Source organism: Ziziphus jujuba, chromosome 3 (assembly GCF_031755915.1).
Source record: "Ziziphus jujuba cultivar Dongzao chromosome 3, ASM3175591v1".
NCBI classification, from domain to species: Eukaryota; Viridiplantae; Streptophyta; class Magnoliopsida; order Rosales; family Rhamnaceae; genus Ziziphus; species Ziziphus jujuba.
In genome coordinates, this window is record NC_083381.1 from 25,303,715 (window position 1) to 25,321,321 (window position 17,607).

General features: G+C 32.0%; 2 protein-coding genes across 2 annotated transcripts; both read right to left on the minus strand.

Moving 5' to 3' along the window:
• Positions 1 to 2,645: 2,645 nt before the first annotated feature.
• LOC132803164 (calcium-transporting ATPase 12, plasma membrane-type-like) lies at positions 2,646 to 4,960 on the minus strand. Its single transcript, XM_060815431.1, has 4 exons — positions 4,349 to 4,960; positions 3,236 to 4,103; positions 2,944 to 3,099; positions 2,646 to 2,857 (listed from the first exon to the last, which is right to left on the minus strand). Exons 1-4 carry the CDS (start codon positions 4,958 to 4,960, stop codon positions 2,646 to 2,648), a joined length of 1,848 nt encoding a protein of 615 aa, XP_060671414.1.
• A 4,151-nt stretch (positions 4,961 to 9,111) lies between these two features.
• LOC132803165 (calcium-transporting ATPase 12, plasma membrane-type-like) lies at positions 9,112 to 11,904 on the minus strand. Its single transcript, XM_060815432.1, has one exon. It carries the CDS (start codon positions 11,902 to 11,904, stop codon positions 9,112 to 9,114), a length of 2,793 nt encoding a protein of 930 aa, XP_060671415.1.
• Positions 11,905 to 17,607: the final 5,703 nt, after the last annotated feature.

The window sequence follows — 17,607 nt, forward strand, 5'->3', positions numbered from 1 at the left end:
CATCAGACCATCAATTGTAGAATTGGTTTGGCAACGGATAATATCTCCTGGCACCCACCCCCGTCTGGTGTCATGCAAATTTTCTGTGATGCAACTGTCAAGGGAGGATCGGCTAGCATTGGACTAGTAGTCAAAAACCACCAAGGACGGGTTATGAAGGCTCGAGTCTACCAGGAGCCCGTAGATCTCCCAAAAGCAGCAGAAGCGATAGCCATCCTTAGGGCAGTGACTCTGGCTTTCGATGAAGGCCACCTTAATTTCTGCTGCGTAAGCGACATCAAAGCTGTGATTCAAAGCCTCAATACTCCAGGTTCCTCTGCTGGTCATTGGGCCTTTGTAGGCTTTATTTTGGATACTCTAGGTTTACGTTCAAGTTTGTAGTTTGTGTATTTTGCTTGGATCACAAGAAACAATAATAAACTAGCTCATATTGTTTCTCGATGGGGTCTGATTTCTAGTTGGTCTGGGGATGTGTCCGTTTCTCTGCTTCCGAGAATTTGTTGAGGGGATGAACAAGGAAAGGGGTTAATTCGCTTCACCTATTTGTGCTTGTTTTCTATATGTTTCCTCTTTTTTGGTTAATACAACCCCCATTTTTCATAGCAACCTTTTTCGTAGCCAAAAAAAAAGACTTGCACATGATTACTAAAATTCACTTATGCACAACCTATATGATTTTTCCATTTCTTTCTTCTTCTTTTTTTTTTTTTTTTGTTGGGGGGGGGGGGGTTCTAAGTTCTTCAACCTATCAAAAATGATAGAATTTCAAAAAAATATAAATTTTCAAGAGAACAGAAAAGCTACTTGGATCAAGATTGGAAGTTTTGATGGTTTTGCATCTTTTTATTTTTACTTTTATTATTATTTTTTTTTAATAAGAGGATGGGTTTGCATTTGTTTTTGCGAACCTACTTTTTTGTATAAGAGTTTCTATATTTTTCTTTTTTCTATTTTTTTTTCCTCCTTGGATCTGTTTTTCATTCATGGTAAAGAAAAGCTTGAGGTTTTGTGAAAAAATAAAAATAAAATAATAAAGGCAAAAAATCAAAACTTATTGTTGAAATTAAAAAGGGAATTTTTTTTTTTTTTCCTCACTGGGTTGGATATGACTATTGGTTTACAAGCTTCAAAAATCTTGATCCCAGGTTTCCCATGGCTTCTCTCTGTTACCCTTTTTTTTTTTTTTTTTTTTTTTTGGTTAATGGAATTCTATCTTTTATAAATTGCCCTACTTAGACAAAAGAAAATAAGGAAAAAAAAAAATCATATGAATTGTACATGAGTTGAGTTTTCGTGATCGTATGCATATCATAATATATATATATATATGTTATTTATTCTGGCCATTAAATTAAATGTTTTTTTTTGTTTTTTTTTTTTTTTTTGTTTTAAAGGCTTGGATTAAAAGAAGAGTATAAATAAGGACCCATTAAACATAGCAGAGTTTCAGCGGAAAATAGATAAATAATAAGCATAGCAGAGGATCGAGGTTCAAATAGTTATGTGGCTTTTCTTTCTTTTTCTTTTTTTTTATTTTTTATTTTTTATTTTTTTTGAGAGCAAAGTTATGGAGCTTAACCACAAAATATTTGATCTATTATTATTATTATTATGTTATGTTAATTATATTTTACAACAATTTTCTTTTTAATCAGTTTATTTGCATGTCTTTTTTATAAATTAGTAATTGTTTTTATTTTTACCAAATGTTTGTAAATGAAACTTGTAAGCTATTAACACACTTTTATAACCATAATTCATTTACATAAACACCACGTTTCAATTGGATGACAAAATTTCACATGGATTTTCCTTACCACTGTCTTTTTCTTTTTTTCTTTTTTTTTTTTGGGACAAATTTGTTTATCATTATTTGGTTACTCGAAATATATATAAAATCTTAATAATAATTAAAAGAAAAAGAGAATACATGAGGTAATTAAATAACCAATTTTCCAACAAAAACAATTTTCCCCCGAAGCCATATCAATGCTTGGTGGGGTTGAAAGCTAACCGCTATTCCATTACCAAAATAAACCGTTATTCCATTACCAAAACAGACTTACAAATACTGAATGAAAAATATATAAACATATTTTCCATCCAAAACAAAGTGTCAAATTATGAACTGTTTCCACAATACAAACCAAACAAACAAACATTAATATCAATCACAAAATAAATAAAGAACAACATTACAGAAAACCAAAGAGAACACAAACACAATATTCATTTGACTAAGGCTTCAATTATTTTTTCAAACCAAATTGAGCTAGCCACCACCTTAAACTTATCCGTAAGATAGTTTACAAGCGGTTCCTTCGGAACAGGTATGCACTTGACGATCCAATCGATAGGCCAAGAAATGACGGCAAATCCGAAACATATACCCCAGTGCCACAAGTTCAACATCACAAAATAACCCTCACGTTGGTCCCAAAAAAATGTCATAAACAGTACCTCAGCAGAGATGGTTATTCCAATAAAAACTAGAAACGCTACGTCCTTGTGTATCCCTCTAAACACGTCTTTGATACTCTCTACATTTCTTGCATTGAATTCATTGAAAACTTGGCACAGCAGGAAAGCATTTAAGATCAAGGTGTTTCTCTTCTTAAAACCCGATTTGACCTTGAACAGTAATGTCAAAACGACAAAATCTGATACACAACTTGACCCAAGAGGTTCCTCAACATGATGTTGGATATGAGTGGCTCTTTCCTACCAACAGGTTGCCTCTTGATGGGTTCTTCGGTGGGCCTCTCTGTGGCAAGAGCCAGAGAAGCCAATGTATTTACAATCAAGTTCAGCCACAGCACGTCGCTGGAGTCCAATGGGATTTCACCTGCACAAGCTGCTGAAATAAGATGATAGCAAAAGCAGCAAGATTGAGAGTGAGCTCAAACTGTATGAATTTCTGTGTGTTGTTGGAAATGCATATACTCGATTTCAGAAGTCTGGCCACTGATACAAAATTATCATCCAAGATTACGATATTGGAGACTTTCTTGACGACATCGGTGCCAGCTTTGTTCCCCATGGAGATTCCTACATCAGCTTCCAACAGTGCAAATACATCATTTGAGATGTTCCCAGAGACTGCAACGATGCCATCTTTTTTTCTTCAATATTTTCACCATTAGTAGTTTATCATTAGGAGATGAGCTGGCCATGACTCAGATTTTGTCAACTTTTTCCATTCTTTCATTTTCAGAGTAGTTTGGGAACGCCTCACCTGTTATTACTGCTCCTTCCTGATCATCTATATCGAGTAGTATTCCACACTCTCTGGCTATGTCTTCCGCTAAGGAAATGTTGTCGCTGGTCAACATCTTGACATCTTTGATGCCAACCAGCCCTAATAGTACCAGACCATCTTCTTTCAGTGGGTGACGTCCATCGACCAGTTCAACTTGATTGTGTGCAAAAGCGATGCACTGGAGGCTTCTCTCTGTCGTATGTTGAACGATGCGCCGGAATTTAACTTTTTGTTCATCATTGAAATTTATGGGGTTTCCAGAAATTGAAATGTCGTTGTAGTTAGAACACATCTTTAAAATCGCCTCTGCTTCTCCTTTCCAATGAACATGGACTGTGTTGTCTACCTCCCTCTTCATCAAAACCCCACTTCGTTTCTTCTTCTGCGAATTAATGTTTAAAGGAGCCTCATCAACACGATGATCAGGACGAAGAACCGGACACCTGCTTTTCACTTCAATATCTGTATCCAAGACATGAACTGCCCATGAAAGAATTGCTTTATCAGTTGGAGTACTACGACTAGTATTCAGAGTGATTCCCTCTTTCAACAAATTTTTAACATGAGTAGAAGCATTTGTCAGATAAGCCTCTTTTTCCAAAACAGAGTGCTCGCCGAGATAAAACTCTTTGACCATCCGGTTCATGGTGAGAATGCCTGTTTTACTGGTACGGATGGTGGTGACAGATCCCATTGTCTCACAACCGGAGACGGAAGTGTCACTCACCATTTCCATGTCAGCCATCATTCTCTTCTTTGAATAGAAAGTGGTAAGAGCCACTCCTAATCGCAAGCTTTCTGGGATTACAACCACCACAATGGTAAAAGCAGTTGCTACAAATTCCTGCAGTGATGAATCCCAAAATTTAACATTGATTTTACCACTAATGACTCCTGGTTTCCTTCATAGTTTTTGGTGTTCCCAGTGAAGTATCTGGCAAGCAAGGCCATAAAACCGAGCAAGGCAATTGGCAGACCAACCTTGTTACGTATTGAACAAGTAAGCTTGTTTACTTGATCTTCTACCGTGTCAATTTTCTCATCACTTGAACCGCAACTGGGTTTCCTCATCATTTTGCACTATTTCACCTTCATGCCAACGGAAGAGACCATCATCTGGCATCCACCATAACCATCAACAACTTGAGATCCAGAAAACAGAAATGGATTCACCTCGTTAACTACTTGAACAGCACTGTCACTGATCTCACTATCCCCCTCCTCTACTAATTGCAGATTATTCTCTCGTAAGAACAAGCCGTCTGCTGGAAGTTTGTCTCCGATCTTTAAGCAAACTACACCTCCCACAACGATTTCGGATTTCGAAACCTTCTTGCTTTCTCCACCTCTCAAAACTTCTATTTCGTCTCCGCTGATGATCGCTTTGGACTTGCAAGCTGAAGAGGGAATGCAGCTACCAATGCTGTAGGCAGCAACGAAAAGGATGAAGGCAGCAAGAAGGTTCATGAAAGCATTTAAAATGGCAAATTCTCGTAGAGTTCGGTAAATGGAGACCAAAAAACCTTTTGGGCGTGGCTTTTTATACGTGTTTGAGCCGAATATTTTACGTCGTTTATCGATCTTCTTTTCATCATCAGGAATCCCTGTTCTCATATGGGTTCCGAGAGCTGTTGCTACACCTTCAATCCCTCTCAGCTCCTCATTAAGTTGTTTCAAATTCTTCCCCTTCACAACTTTCATGATTTTTTTTTTTTTTTCCCTCCCTCCTTGAAAGCAATAATGGTGGAAAAGGAAGAGAAAGAAAGAATTCTGATTCTGCAGTCTGCACTACCTGTTTATTTTGAAGATATTATGTATATAATATTAAGAAAGTGATTAGGAAAGAAATGGCAGTAGTGTTTCAGAGAAATGCTTTCTAAATAATTAACTTCGTCTCATTATACTTGACTCAGTGTGAAATTACTCTCTCTTTTCTTTCTTTTCTCGTTTTCTTTTTCTTTTCAAATATCATTCATACTCAAAGTCACTATTTTCTTATCTTAATTCCAAAAGAGTCATTTATGTAACCAATAATTTTTAACTCAAAGAAACACTTTTCGAGTCCAGTACTAGTTTCTCTTACATTTTCTGATTCTCAAGCTTAATAAAAGTTTTCGTTCTGCTAAAAAAATAATTCAATATTGATTTAAAATTTGATAATAATCCTTAATTCCTCCTTAATTAGTAAATTGCATTTTTAATTTCATTCTTTACCACATATGGATTTAAAATTTATAATCGATATTTTTAAACTCTTATCTTCATTTTCAATAAGTATTTTTTGGTTGCTAATCGATATCAATTTTTGTAATTTTTAGAAGGGTAGTGATTTTGTTTTAATTAAGAATAGGTGAAATAAATGACAATTAATTTTTTTTAGATAAATTTATTTATTTACCATGTATTTAAAATTAATTTCAATTATTAAGTATTTTTTTTGGTTGCTAATCAATATCAATTTTGTAATATTTAGGAAGGTGATTATGTTTTCATCAAAAATTGGTGAAATAAATGACACTTTTTGGATAAAATTAAGAGCAATGCTATTTGTGATCACTATTAATATCACTAATGAAATTTTTATTTATGCATTAATTAAAAGTTGTTTACATTTAAATCAGTTTTAAATATTAAAAAATTAAATTTCTATATAAAAATGTAAAATTTTAATATAAACTAGTTAATAATTGATACATAAATATGAATTTTACTAATAGTGATAAATATTATTTTTTAAAATTAAAAATAATATTCTCATCGATAAAAATTAATAAGGAAGAAACAGGGTGTCAGTTGTAAACTCGGGGGTATAAAAGTAAGTACACATAAAAAGAATGTAAAAGACAAAAATTGGGAGGGCACGGTTATAAACTTGAGGGCATAAAAGTAAGTACACACAAAAATATTTAAAAAAATAGAAAAAGAAATTGAGCGTGGGGCATGTACCCACTGGACCCATCATGGATCCGCTGGTGTGAACATGCAAAAAGTAAAAGTAAACAATAAGATTACTTCATTTATTTAAATTTTGGTAAACCATATGTTCTTTTTTTTTTTTTTTTTTTTTTGGGTGAATAGTTTTTACCATATGTTCGTGGATTAAATTTGTTTATCATTCTTTGGATGCAATAAATATATATATATATATATATTATATATAAAATAAATAAAAACCACCGAAACACGGAAAGGACTGGTGTACGTTCTTTATAAAGAAAATTATTTCCCCCAAAACAGCGAGCAAATTAAAGGGCTGGTGTACGTTAAAAGCAAAAGAACACAAATTGTGTGGTGGAAATATTTTCCGCAGCGGCTGTCTTGTTTTTAATTTCTCACGTGGTTCTGCTGCCTTTCAGTACGTACGGCTGTGTGACATTAGAGCAGGTCAGAGCTCTCGTCAGAGCTTTTTATTTTTATTTTTTTTCATGTTGAAAGATGTTTTTCATGTTGAAAGATATTGTTGGAGTTAGTCATCGAATTCTTGTTGATCCAATTCGAAAAGTTTCCGGTGCGATCCATTTGGTAAAATTAATTTTGGAAAAAATTTTGGGGTTCTGTGATGGAAGCGGAGGTTTCGGGCAGATAGGCCCGAGACCGTAGCCCACCACTGAACCCGACGGCTGTCCCGCGGTACAGATCTGTTCAATTTTAAGGTGTCTTCCGTACAATATATAATTTGATGCTTTTGGAGGTTTTTCGGCTGTAATTGAGGTTTTAGGATATCGCGCAATTTTGCTCATTTTTGTACCAATTTTTCGATATTGAATTTGCTTCTTCCTGCCCGTGATTTTTTCCATCAAGAATTTCCACGTAAATTGTGTGTTTTGTTCTTCGCTTTTTTTGTTTCTGTTGCTATTTGTTTTTCTCCCAATTACGTAACAGATGTTTTTAATATAAAAATTAATTTTACTGTTATAAAGAGACAAAATTATTTTTTATTTGTATTTTATATAATTTTTATTTGTTGTTATCCAAATTATAAAATCATTCATACAACTTTTTATAAAAAAATATATTTATTATTTTATTTTATAGTATACAATAATTAATATTTATAGAAAATTTCAAAATAAAAAATCTGATTAAGTGTTTTGTTAGAATACCAAATAAAATTTCATTTTTTATTTTTGAAAAAATATTTTTTAATTTGCAAAACATATTTTTTAAATTAAAGAAATTATTGGAGATGCCGTTAGTCCATTACCAAAAGAGAGTTGACGGACTTGCATATATGTATACTACTTTTATTAATTTTATTTTTGCTGAAATTATTAATTACATTTCTATTATTTACAAACATTTGAATGAAAATACATAAGACATATTTTTATCACAGTTCCCTTGGCAACCACATGTAAGAAAGATACATAGCCTCACACACAGTATCACAAGTCACAAAAGAAAAACAATACTGGAAAAACAAATTAGAGAAATACACGTTTGAATAAAAAAAGAAAAACACAAGAACGAAATGAAAGAGAGCACAATCAATCATTTAACTAAAACGAATTCATTCAACTAAAAGCTTTTTACCCTTTTGCTAATAAAAGGAGGAATTTTGTAATTTAAAAAGCAACAAAACAGGGTTAAATAAGCAACTTGAATCACAGTGATTGCAGAACGCCACCGACACATTCCCAATGCTTAAGAAATTGGAAGAAATTCCATAATGAATCTGGACTTGCAAAAGTCATGTCCGTGTGACACATCAAAAGTACATAGTGGATGGGTGGCCATTGACCTAGGCCACTTAGGCGCACAGCGTGCCATTGGTAATGATTCTACTACGGTGCCACAAATTCGCAAACTGATAGAGTGTTTTTATTGTGGACTTTAAAGTAATCAATAATAACCACATCTTTTTGGTGAATACAACAATAGCACATCTTATCTGTTCTATCATTTCACATTAGTATTTCCATACAATTAATATTACATATAATCAGGGGAAAATTTTTTAGTACAGTTAAGTACTAAAAACTGAAAAATGTGTCAGTTTCGATTTAAAAAAAGAAAAAAAACTAAAAAAAAAGTTATATAATTTTCTAAAATTATTAAATTAAATATAATTATTATAAAACCGAAAAGTCTAAACGAAATTTGCTTCTATACTATATCTTCGTAAATAATTTTAAAATCTACTAATACTGTTAAAAACATAATTTAAATTACATAGCCAACAGCTTGTAGCCAGCGGTATATCATTGCCGAAAATAAACATATTCATTACACATTAGTTACCCTCCATTTCGTTTCGATTATTAACAGACATTCAAATGAAAATATAGACATATTTTCCTTTATATAATTTAATTTTCCTACACATGTACTTAAAAAGCAAGTATAAGAGAATATATATATATATATATATATCTATAGAGAGAGAGAGAGAGAGAGAGAGATATTTTGCCCGTCTCTTTTTGCCTTTAAATTAAATTTGTTAGTCTCCGAAGTTTTCATAATGTGCCGTTTCTGAAAACCAATTTCATATCATAGCCCTACATACTAAACAATATATATCACAAAAGAAAAGCAATAAAGAAAACCAAAAGAACACAAACAACCGTTAGACTAGGTGAATTTATATAATCATGCCAAATTGAGCTACTTCCATCATACGTATCAATTAACAAGGCCCATATATAGCTTAGAAGCCGCACATACATTTACCGTATCAATTAACAAGGCCAGATTGAGTTTCTGAAAACTACATACGTTTACCGTAGTACATAGCCTTACAAACTAAACTATATCACATAAAGAAAAACAATAAAGAAATTCAAAAGAGATTACACAAACTATCACTTGACTTGGTGAATTTATTCTTACCAAATTAAGCTAATTCCATCGTATCAATTAACAAGGCCCAGATAGCATCGAACCGGTTTCTCTGGAACAGGTATGCACTTGACGACACAACCAATAGGCCAAGAAACGAAGCCGATTCCAAAACATATACCCCATTGCCACAACTCCAACCTCTCAAAATAATCATTCTGGTTCACAAAGAGTTCCACAAACATTACCTCAACAGAAATGGTTATTGCAATAAAAACTAGAAACAATCTGTCCCTAAGCAACCCTTTAAACACGTTCTTCTTCTCTAGATTTCTTGCATTGAATTCGTTGAAAACTTGGCACAGCAGGAACGCATGGAAGATCAATGTGTTTCTTTTCCTAATAGAATTGGCCGTCATAGTTTCAACACCAAGAATGGATTTGGCTTTGAACATTAATGTGAAAACCACAACAATCTGATACAGAACTTGAGCTAAGAGGTTCCTCAACATGATGTTGGATATGAGTGGCTCTTTCCTACCAACAGGTTGCCTCTTGATGGGTTCTTCGGTGGGCCTCTCCATGGCAAGAGCCAGAGAAGCCAATGTATTTACAATCAAGTTCAGCCACAGTACGTCGCCGGAGGTCAATAGGATTTCACCTGCACAAGCTGCTGAAATAAAGATGATAGCAAGAGCAGCAAGATTGAGAGTGAGCTCAAACTGTATGAATTTCTGCATGTTGTTGTAAATGCATATACTCGATTTCAGAACTCTGGCCACTGATGCAAAACCATCATCCAAGATTACGATATCGGAGACTTTCTTGGCGACATCAGTGCCAGATTTGATCCCCATGGAGATTCCTACATCAGCTTCCAACAATGCCAACACATCTTTTGTGCTGTTCCCTGAGACTGCAACGATGGCATCTTTTTTCTTTAATGTTTTCACCATTAGTAGTTTATCATCCTGAGATGAGTTGGCCATGACTCGGATTTGGTCAACTTTTTCCATTCTTTCATTTTCAGAGTAGCGTCGAAACGCCTCACCTGTTATTACTGCTCCTTCCTGATCATCTATATCGAGTAGTATTCCACACTCTCTGGCTATGTGTTTCGCTGAAGAAATGTTGTCGCTGGTGAACATCTTGACATCTACTCCAGCATTCTGGCAATCTTTCACGGCTTCTTTCATTTTTGGACGACATGGATCTTTGATGCCAACCAGTCCTAATAGTACCAGACCATTTTCTTTCAGTGGGTCAGGTCCATCGACCAGTTCAACTTGATTGTGTGCAAAAGCGATGCACTGGAGGCTTCTCTCCGTCATATGTTGAACGATGCGCCGGAATGTAACTTTTCGTCCATCATCGAGATCTATGAGGTTTCCAGAAATTGAAATGTCGTAGCAGCTAGAACACATCTTTAAAATCGCCTCTGCTTCTCCTTTCCAATGAACGTGGACTGTGTTGTCTACCTCCCTCTTCATCAAAACCCCACTACGTTTCTTCTTCTGTGAATTAAGGTTCAAAGGAGCCTCATCATCACGATGATCACGACGAAGAACCGTACACCTGCTTTCCACTTCCATATCTATATCCAAGACACGAACTGCCCATAAAAGAATTGCTTTATCAGTTGGAGTACTAGGACTCGTATTCAGAGCGATTCCCTCTTTCAACAAATTTTTAACATGAGTAGGAGCATTTGTAGAATAAGCCTCACTTTCCAAAACACAGTGCTCGCCGAGATAAAACTTTTTGACCTCCATCTGGTTCATGGTGAGAATGCCTGTTTTGCTGGTACAGATGGTGGTGACAGATCCCATTGTCTCACAACAGGAGACGGAAGTGTCACTCACCATTTCCATGTCAGCCATCATTCTCTTCTTTGAATAGAAAGTGGTAAGAGCCACGCCTAATCGCAAGCTTTCTGGGATTACAGTAAACACAGTGGTAAAAGCAGCTCCTATAAATTTCAGCAGTGAAGAATCCCAAAAGTTAACGCGGATATCACCATCAACGAATTCCTGATTTCCTTCATAGCTTTTGGTGTTCCCAGTGAAGTATCTGGGGAGCAAGGCTATGACACCGAGTAAGGCAATTGGCAGACCAACCTTCTTGCGTATTGAGCAAGTAAGCACGTATACTTGATCTTCTACCTTGACAATTTCCTCATCACTTGAACCGCAACTGTGTTGCCCCATCATTTCGCACCATTTCGCCTTCATGCCAACGGAAGTGACCATCATCTGGCCTCCACCATCAGGGTTAACAACTTGAGATCCAGAAAACAGAAATGGATTCTCCGCGTTAACTACTTGTACGGCACGGCCACTGATCTCACTATCCCTCTCCTCTAATTGCAGATTATTCCCTCGTAAGAACAAGCCGTCTGCTGGAACTTCGTCTCCGAACTTTAAGCAAACCACATCTCCCACAACGATTTCGGATTTCGAAACATTATTGCTTTGTCCACCTCTCAAAACTTTGATTTCGTCTTCGCTGATGTTCGCTCTGGACTTGTGAGCTGAAGAGGGCATGCAGCTACCGGTGCCGTACGCAGCAACGAAAAGGATAAAGGCAGCAAGCATGTTCACGAAATCAATTAAAATGGCAAATTCTTGTAGAGGTCGCCATAAGGTGCGGAAAAAGCCTTTTGGGCGTGGCATTTTATATGTGTTTGAACCGAATTTTTTACGTTGTTGATCGATCTTCTTTTCATCATCAGGAATCCCTGTTCTCGTATGGGTTCCGAGAGCTGTTGCTACACCTTCAATCCCTCCCAGCTCATCATTAAGTTGTTCCAAATTCTTCTCCTTCACAACTTTCATGATCTTTCTGTGTGTGGTAGACATAGAATCCATTGTTGTATTTTTATTTTTTTATTTTTTTTATTTTTTGGCTTGCAAGCAATAATGGTGGAAAAGGAAGAGAAAGAATGAATTCTGGTTCTGCAGTCCGCACTTACTTGTTTGTTTTGAAGATATCATGTGGATAATATTAGGAAAGAGAGTGGGAAAGAAATGGCAGTAGTGTTTCAGAGAAATGCTTTCTAAATGATTGACTTCGTCTTATCATACTTGACTCAGTGTTACATTCCTCTCTTGACTTCGTCTTATCATACTTGACCAGTGTTACATACCTCTCTTATCATAGTTGACTCACTGTGTCATTACTCTCTCTATTTATCCTGCAGGCTTGGATAAAATGACACTTATAATTGTTAAAAAATAATTTATTCTATATATATGGTTAAAAAAAAAAAAAAAAAAAAAAAAAAACACAGATAGCACACATGTCAAGCAGAGAAGAGAGAGAGAGAGAGAGAGAGAGAGAGAGAGAGAGAGTAACGCAATATATATATATATAAATATATACAAAGTAAGTGGGAATTTTAAAATTGATACATAAATATGAATTTTACTAATAGTGATAAATATTATTTTTTAAAATTAAAAATAATATTCTCATCCATAAAAATTAATAAGGAAGAAACAGGGTATCAGTTGTAAAACTAGGGGGTATAAAAGTAAGTACACATAAAAAGAATGTAAAAGACAAAAATTGGGAGGGCACGGTAATAAACTCGAGGGCATAAAAGTAAGTACACACAAAAATATTTAAAAAAATAGAAAAAGAAATTGAGCGTGGGGCATGTGCCCACTGGACCCATCATGGATCCGCTGTTGTGAACATGCAAAAAGTAAAAGCAAACAATAAGATTACTTCATTTATTTAAATTTTGGTAAACCATATGTTCTTTTTTTTTTTTTTTTTTGGGTGAATAGTTTTTACTATATGTTCGTAGATTAAATTTTAAAGCTATTAACATTTTCAAAACCATAATTTAAATTACATAATTAAACAAATCCTCCTTTAACCTCCACATATGAATTCAAAATTTACTATTAAAATCTTCTTTTCTAATTTATCAAAAAAGTTCAACAAAAAAAAAATAATAATAATAATAAAAAAATCAATATCCTTTTGAAACAGTTATAATAATTATTGGTCATAAACTCCAAATCTGGATTTAAAATTAGATGTTAAATTTCTTTCCTAATTTACCAAAAAACAAAATCACGGAAAAAAATAAATAATAAAATTGTGTGCACGATCTAAGAATGAGCAGAATGGAGACACTAATCAAGGTACATTATTTATTACTGAGAGAAGGCATTGTCCTGTACATTCGATCTTTTCTCTTATATAGATATATATATATATATATATATCCTGGGCATGAATTGCACGTGGATCACTGTTTAATAGTGTTATGTATTACTTTATTAATTTTTTGTTATATATAAAATTAAACAATTCAGTATTTGTAACAAAAATTTATCATCGTGGGGTTGATTTATAATTTATATTTTAAATATTTTAAATTATACTATTCATCTCATATAGAATCTCAAAAAAAAAAAAAAAAAATAGAGGTCTACTATCAATATAACATATTTATTATTAAAAAAATATATTTATGTTTATTAATATTATTATTATTTGGTAGTCTATTTATCCTGCGGGCTTTGATAATATGACACTTATAATTGTTAAAAAATAACTTATTTTATATATATGGTTAAAAAAAAAAAAAAAAAAAAACACAGATAGCACCCATGTCAAGCGGAGGGGGGAGAGAGAGAGAGAGAGAGTAACGCAATATATATATATATATATATACAAAGTAAGTGGGAATTTCAGTAAAAACTGATGGATATTTTGATAAATTCAGAGATGTCTGAAAATTTGTAACAGTAACGAAGGATTCCGCTTTTTATATTTATATATATGTATACATATATACATCTATGAGTGGTGAACCAGGGGATTTGAAATTGTTCACTTGAAAGCTACTTTTGTTTTTGTCTTATTTTCGGTATAATTTTTTTATTGTTTTTCCATGATTATTGTCTACTTAAAAGTTGAAGCTCCGAATGTTACAATTGCCCTGTTCACTTATCGCCCTCAAATCACTTAGAAAATCCAAAAAAATAGAACTAGGACGTAACTCGAAGGACCAGCTTTTTTACTTTTAAATGAAAATAACAAAATGTGTCTTCTTTTCATTCAATTATTATTTGTTAGCACAAGTGATTCATCATCAGTGGTCTATTAATTACGAAGTGATTTAATATGTTGTTATTATAAAGATTTAAAAAATCGATATCAATAAAAATATCGAAAATTTAAAATAAAAAATTTTTCATGTAAATATTAAATATCGATAAAAAATAATAAAAAATAATAAAAATTTGTTTTACAAAATAAATTTTTTTATTGAAATTTTAGAATTAACTTATTTAATCCATCAATTATCAAATTAATTATAAAACTTGCTAATATTGAATTGATGTTATATTCTTTTTAGTGAATTAATTTATAATAAACATTAATGATCATAAATAAATTATTATTAATAAAAATATATCAAAAAGTATATATATGATAAAATTATTTATTAATTAAAATATATAAAACGATTATTATAATTACATTGTAGTTCATAAATGTTATCTTAATATCACATAAAACTTCTGCATGGTTGAAAATCATCGGTTTCTTCCTCATTTTGATTTTGAGATGTGAAATGTGAGTAATTATGAAAATATTTATCTCCATGATAATTTTGCATATAATTCTTAATATGCCAACCATATAGATCTTGCATTATTGGTTGACTATATGCATAACTACTACTCTCTAATGGTTGAGTTTGAGCTAGTACCTATGAGTTGCTACTTGATGAAATTCCAAAAATATCCATTGAATAAAAGTAATGAAAATGATTTCTATCCCTCGTTGATCCAAAATTCATAGAAATCAAATCTTTTTCTTGTTCTGATATCTCCATGTATATGTTTCACCATCTATTTACCTACATTTATAAAATAGATATTCTCGTAATAGGATTTTTTGGATTCAATAATATAATCTAATATCTTTGTATTTTTTCTTTGTTGATATTTAATAAGTAGAGCTTATTAATGTTATTCAATTTAATTAATTCTATTTTGCTTATATCATTAAATGTTTAAAAGGCAATTAAAATATAAAAAAATTATCAATGAAGTTAATTTGATAAATTTTTTTACTAAATATCAATAATATTTATGAATTTAAAAAAAAAACAATTTTAAAAATTCCATGGATACATTTTTGAAATTTCATAAATTTTCATGGAAATTATAGATTTTTTAACCAAATTGTTAAAGATTTGATGTAGATATTTTTATGTAAATTTTCATGAAAATGTTGGCAAAATTTCACAAATTTTAATGGATATTATGGAAATTCTATTCATTTCCATTTGGAATCTAAATTTTATTTTAATCCATTAAAAAAATGAAAATTTCAAGAAAATTTCTAAGAAATTTTGAATATTTTAAACCATGGTCATTATAACTTCATTTCCTGTCTTAAGTTTAAAAAAAAAAACATTAAATGTAGTCAATGAATATTTATCAAATCAATGTGTATCACATTTACTGATGATGATGATTATAAATTGTGATAAATAACATTCTTTTTTTTTCCTTTTTACCAATGAAATGGATTTTATTAAAAATATGATGATGATTATAAATTGTGATAAATAACATTTTTTTTTCCTTTTTACCAATGAAATGGATTTTATTAAAAATCCAATAGAACAAACAGCAAAAGAGTCAAACAATCAGGGATTTTATAGAAAGCATCTTGAATTAGTGTCTATAAAAAGAATCAAGGATAAGTTATAACAGTTAAAAGCTGCTATATAGTGTTTTATTGGTAAATAAAGTTAGTGGAGTCAATTAAACAAAAGCAATGACATAGAAGATAGAAAATTAGAGATTTAAATTAATTTAACATCACTAGTTGATTAGTTGAGGCCAAGATTCAAAAAATCGATATAGATGGAAATATCGAGAGTTTAAAATATGAAAATTTTCATGGATACCTTTTTCGTTGTGAGACCTTTTAAAACCTTGAGAGCTGGGTTGTAAGAGAATTCTCCAGGTCCAGAAACGACAATATCGTATGCGGGTGGACTGGGGTGTTACAATCATCTTCTATTATAGTTTCAAATATTAAGATTTCCAATATTCAAAAATATAATTCACAATTTTTGTATTTTTGCTTTATCGATATTCAATAAATAAGCAGAACTTATTAATGTTATTCAATTCAATTTATTCTATTTTGCTTATATCACTAAATATCTAAAAAATAATTAAATGATAAAAAAATTATCAATGAAGTTAATTTGATAAATTTTTTTACTAAATATCAATAATATTTATGAGTTTTTTAAAAAAAATTAAAAAAATATCAGATATTTTTGAAATTTCAATGGAAATTTCTATCTATGGAAATTATAGATTTTTTAACCAAATCGTTAAGGAATTGATGTAGATATTTTATGAAAATTTCCATAAAAATTTTGCCGAAATTTCAAAAATTTCAATAGATATTATGAAAATTCTATCTATTTTTATGTCGAACTTAAATTTTATTTCGACCCCTTCAAAAAATAAAAATATCAAAGAAATATTGGATATTTTAAACCTTGGCCCAAGCATCTTAACTATTAATCTTTGGAAATTACACATAATCCCTCTAATCTTTATAATTATGGATAGATATATATATATATATATATATCTAACTAATTAGATGATTAAATGACAATTTGCTAAAAGCTGAAAATGCAACATGCTAGTTGGGAAGGGTAGCGATGTACTGACCGAGCGAGGTAACTATAATTGTTTATGGAGAAATAATCCTATCAAATAAATAAATGGTATTTACCTAAGTGCCAAGCATAATTAGGGTGCCCCTTTAATTAAACAAAAATAAGAAGAAGTAATATATGCATATTACATATATGGCCGAACAAGCTTAGAGGACTTAAATTTAAATAGTTTTATGAGTATTTGTTTCCTCTTAAATTTAAATGCAAGTTTGACGTGTATATGTTTCCTAACGAAATCCGTGTTTTGTAAAGCAACAACGAATAATCAGATTATTGTAAACTTTTTACCCTTCTACTCCTACAAGGAAAAGTAAAATAATTTTAAGCCCCAAAACAGTAGGAAATTTAGGTGGTGGAAAACTTTTCGGCCTCAATGCCTTTATTTCTCAACTGGTTCTCCCTTTCCGTACCTATCTATTGGGCCTTTTCACATCGTCCCATCACACTCTCTCTCTCTCTCCCTCTGATGAGGAAAAATGTAGTTTCTCTCACACAGAATCAGAATATAACTGATTTGCAATATTCGACAGTGGGTTACAAGTAAGCTAACCATAGCCAAAAGAGAGCTGTGGGACTTATGTCAAAAAAAAAAAAAAAAAAAAAAAAGAAGGAAAAAAAAATAGTATATTCATTACACTAATTTTTCTTTTTATTATTTACTAACATTTGAATGTGATGATTTTGGTGATTGGGATATATGCGTTTTTGGTTATTTGGCAAAGGTAGGTGGGACAGAATTGGTATTGGGTTAATGGGTAGAATAGAATTAGTTAGAGAATGGTTAGTGTACACTAGAGGAGAGGTGGTTAATAGATCTAGGCAACAAAAT

Coding starts and splice junctions, on each gene's coding strand:
- LOC132803164 (XM_060815431.1), bottom strand. CDS start 4,960: ATGAAAGTTGTGAAGGGGAAGAATTTGAAACAACTTAATGAGGAGCTG. Junction 4,104..4,348: donor TCTCTTCCGTTGGCATGAAG/GTGAAATAGTGC, acceptor TCATCACTGCAG/GAATTTGTAGCAACTGCTTT. Junction 3,100..3,235: donor GGAAGGAGCAGTAATAACAG/GTGAGGCGTTCC, acceptor GCATCGTTGCAG/TCTCTGGGAACATCTCAAAT.
- LOC132803165 (XM_060815432.1), bottom strand. CDS start 11,904: ATGGATTCTATGTCTACCACACACAGAAAGATCATGAAAGTTGTGAAG.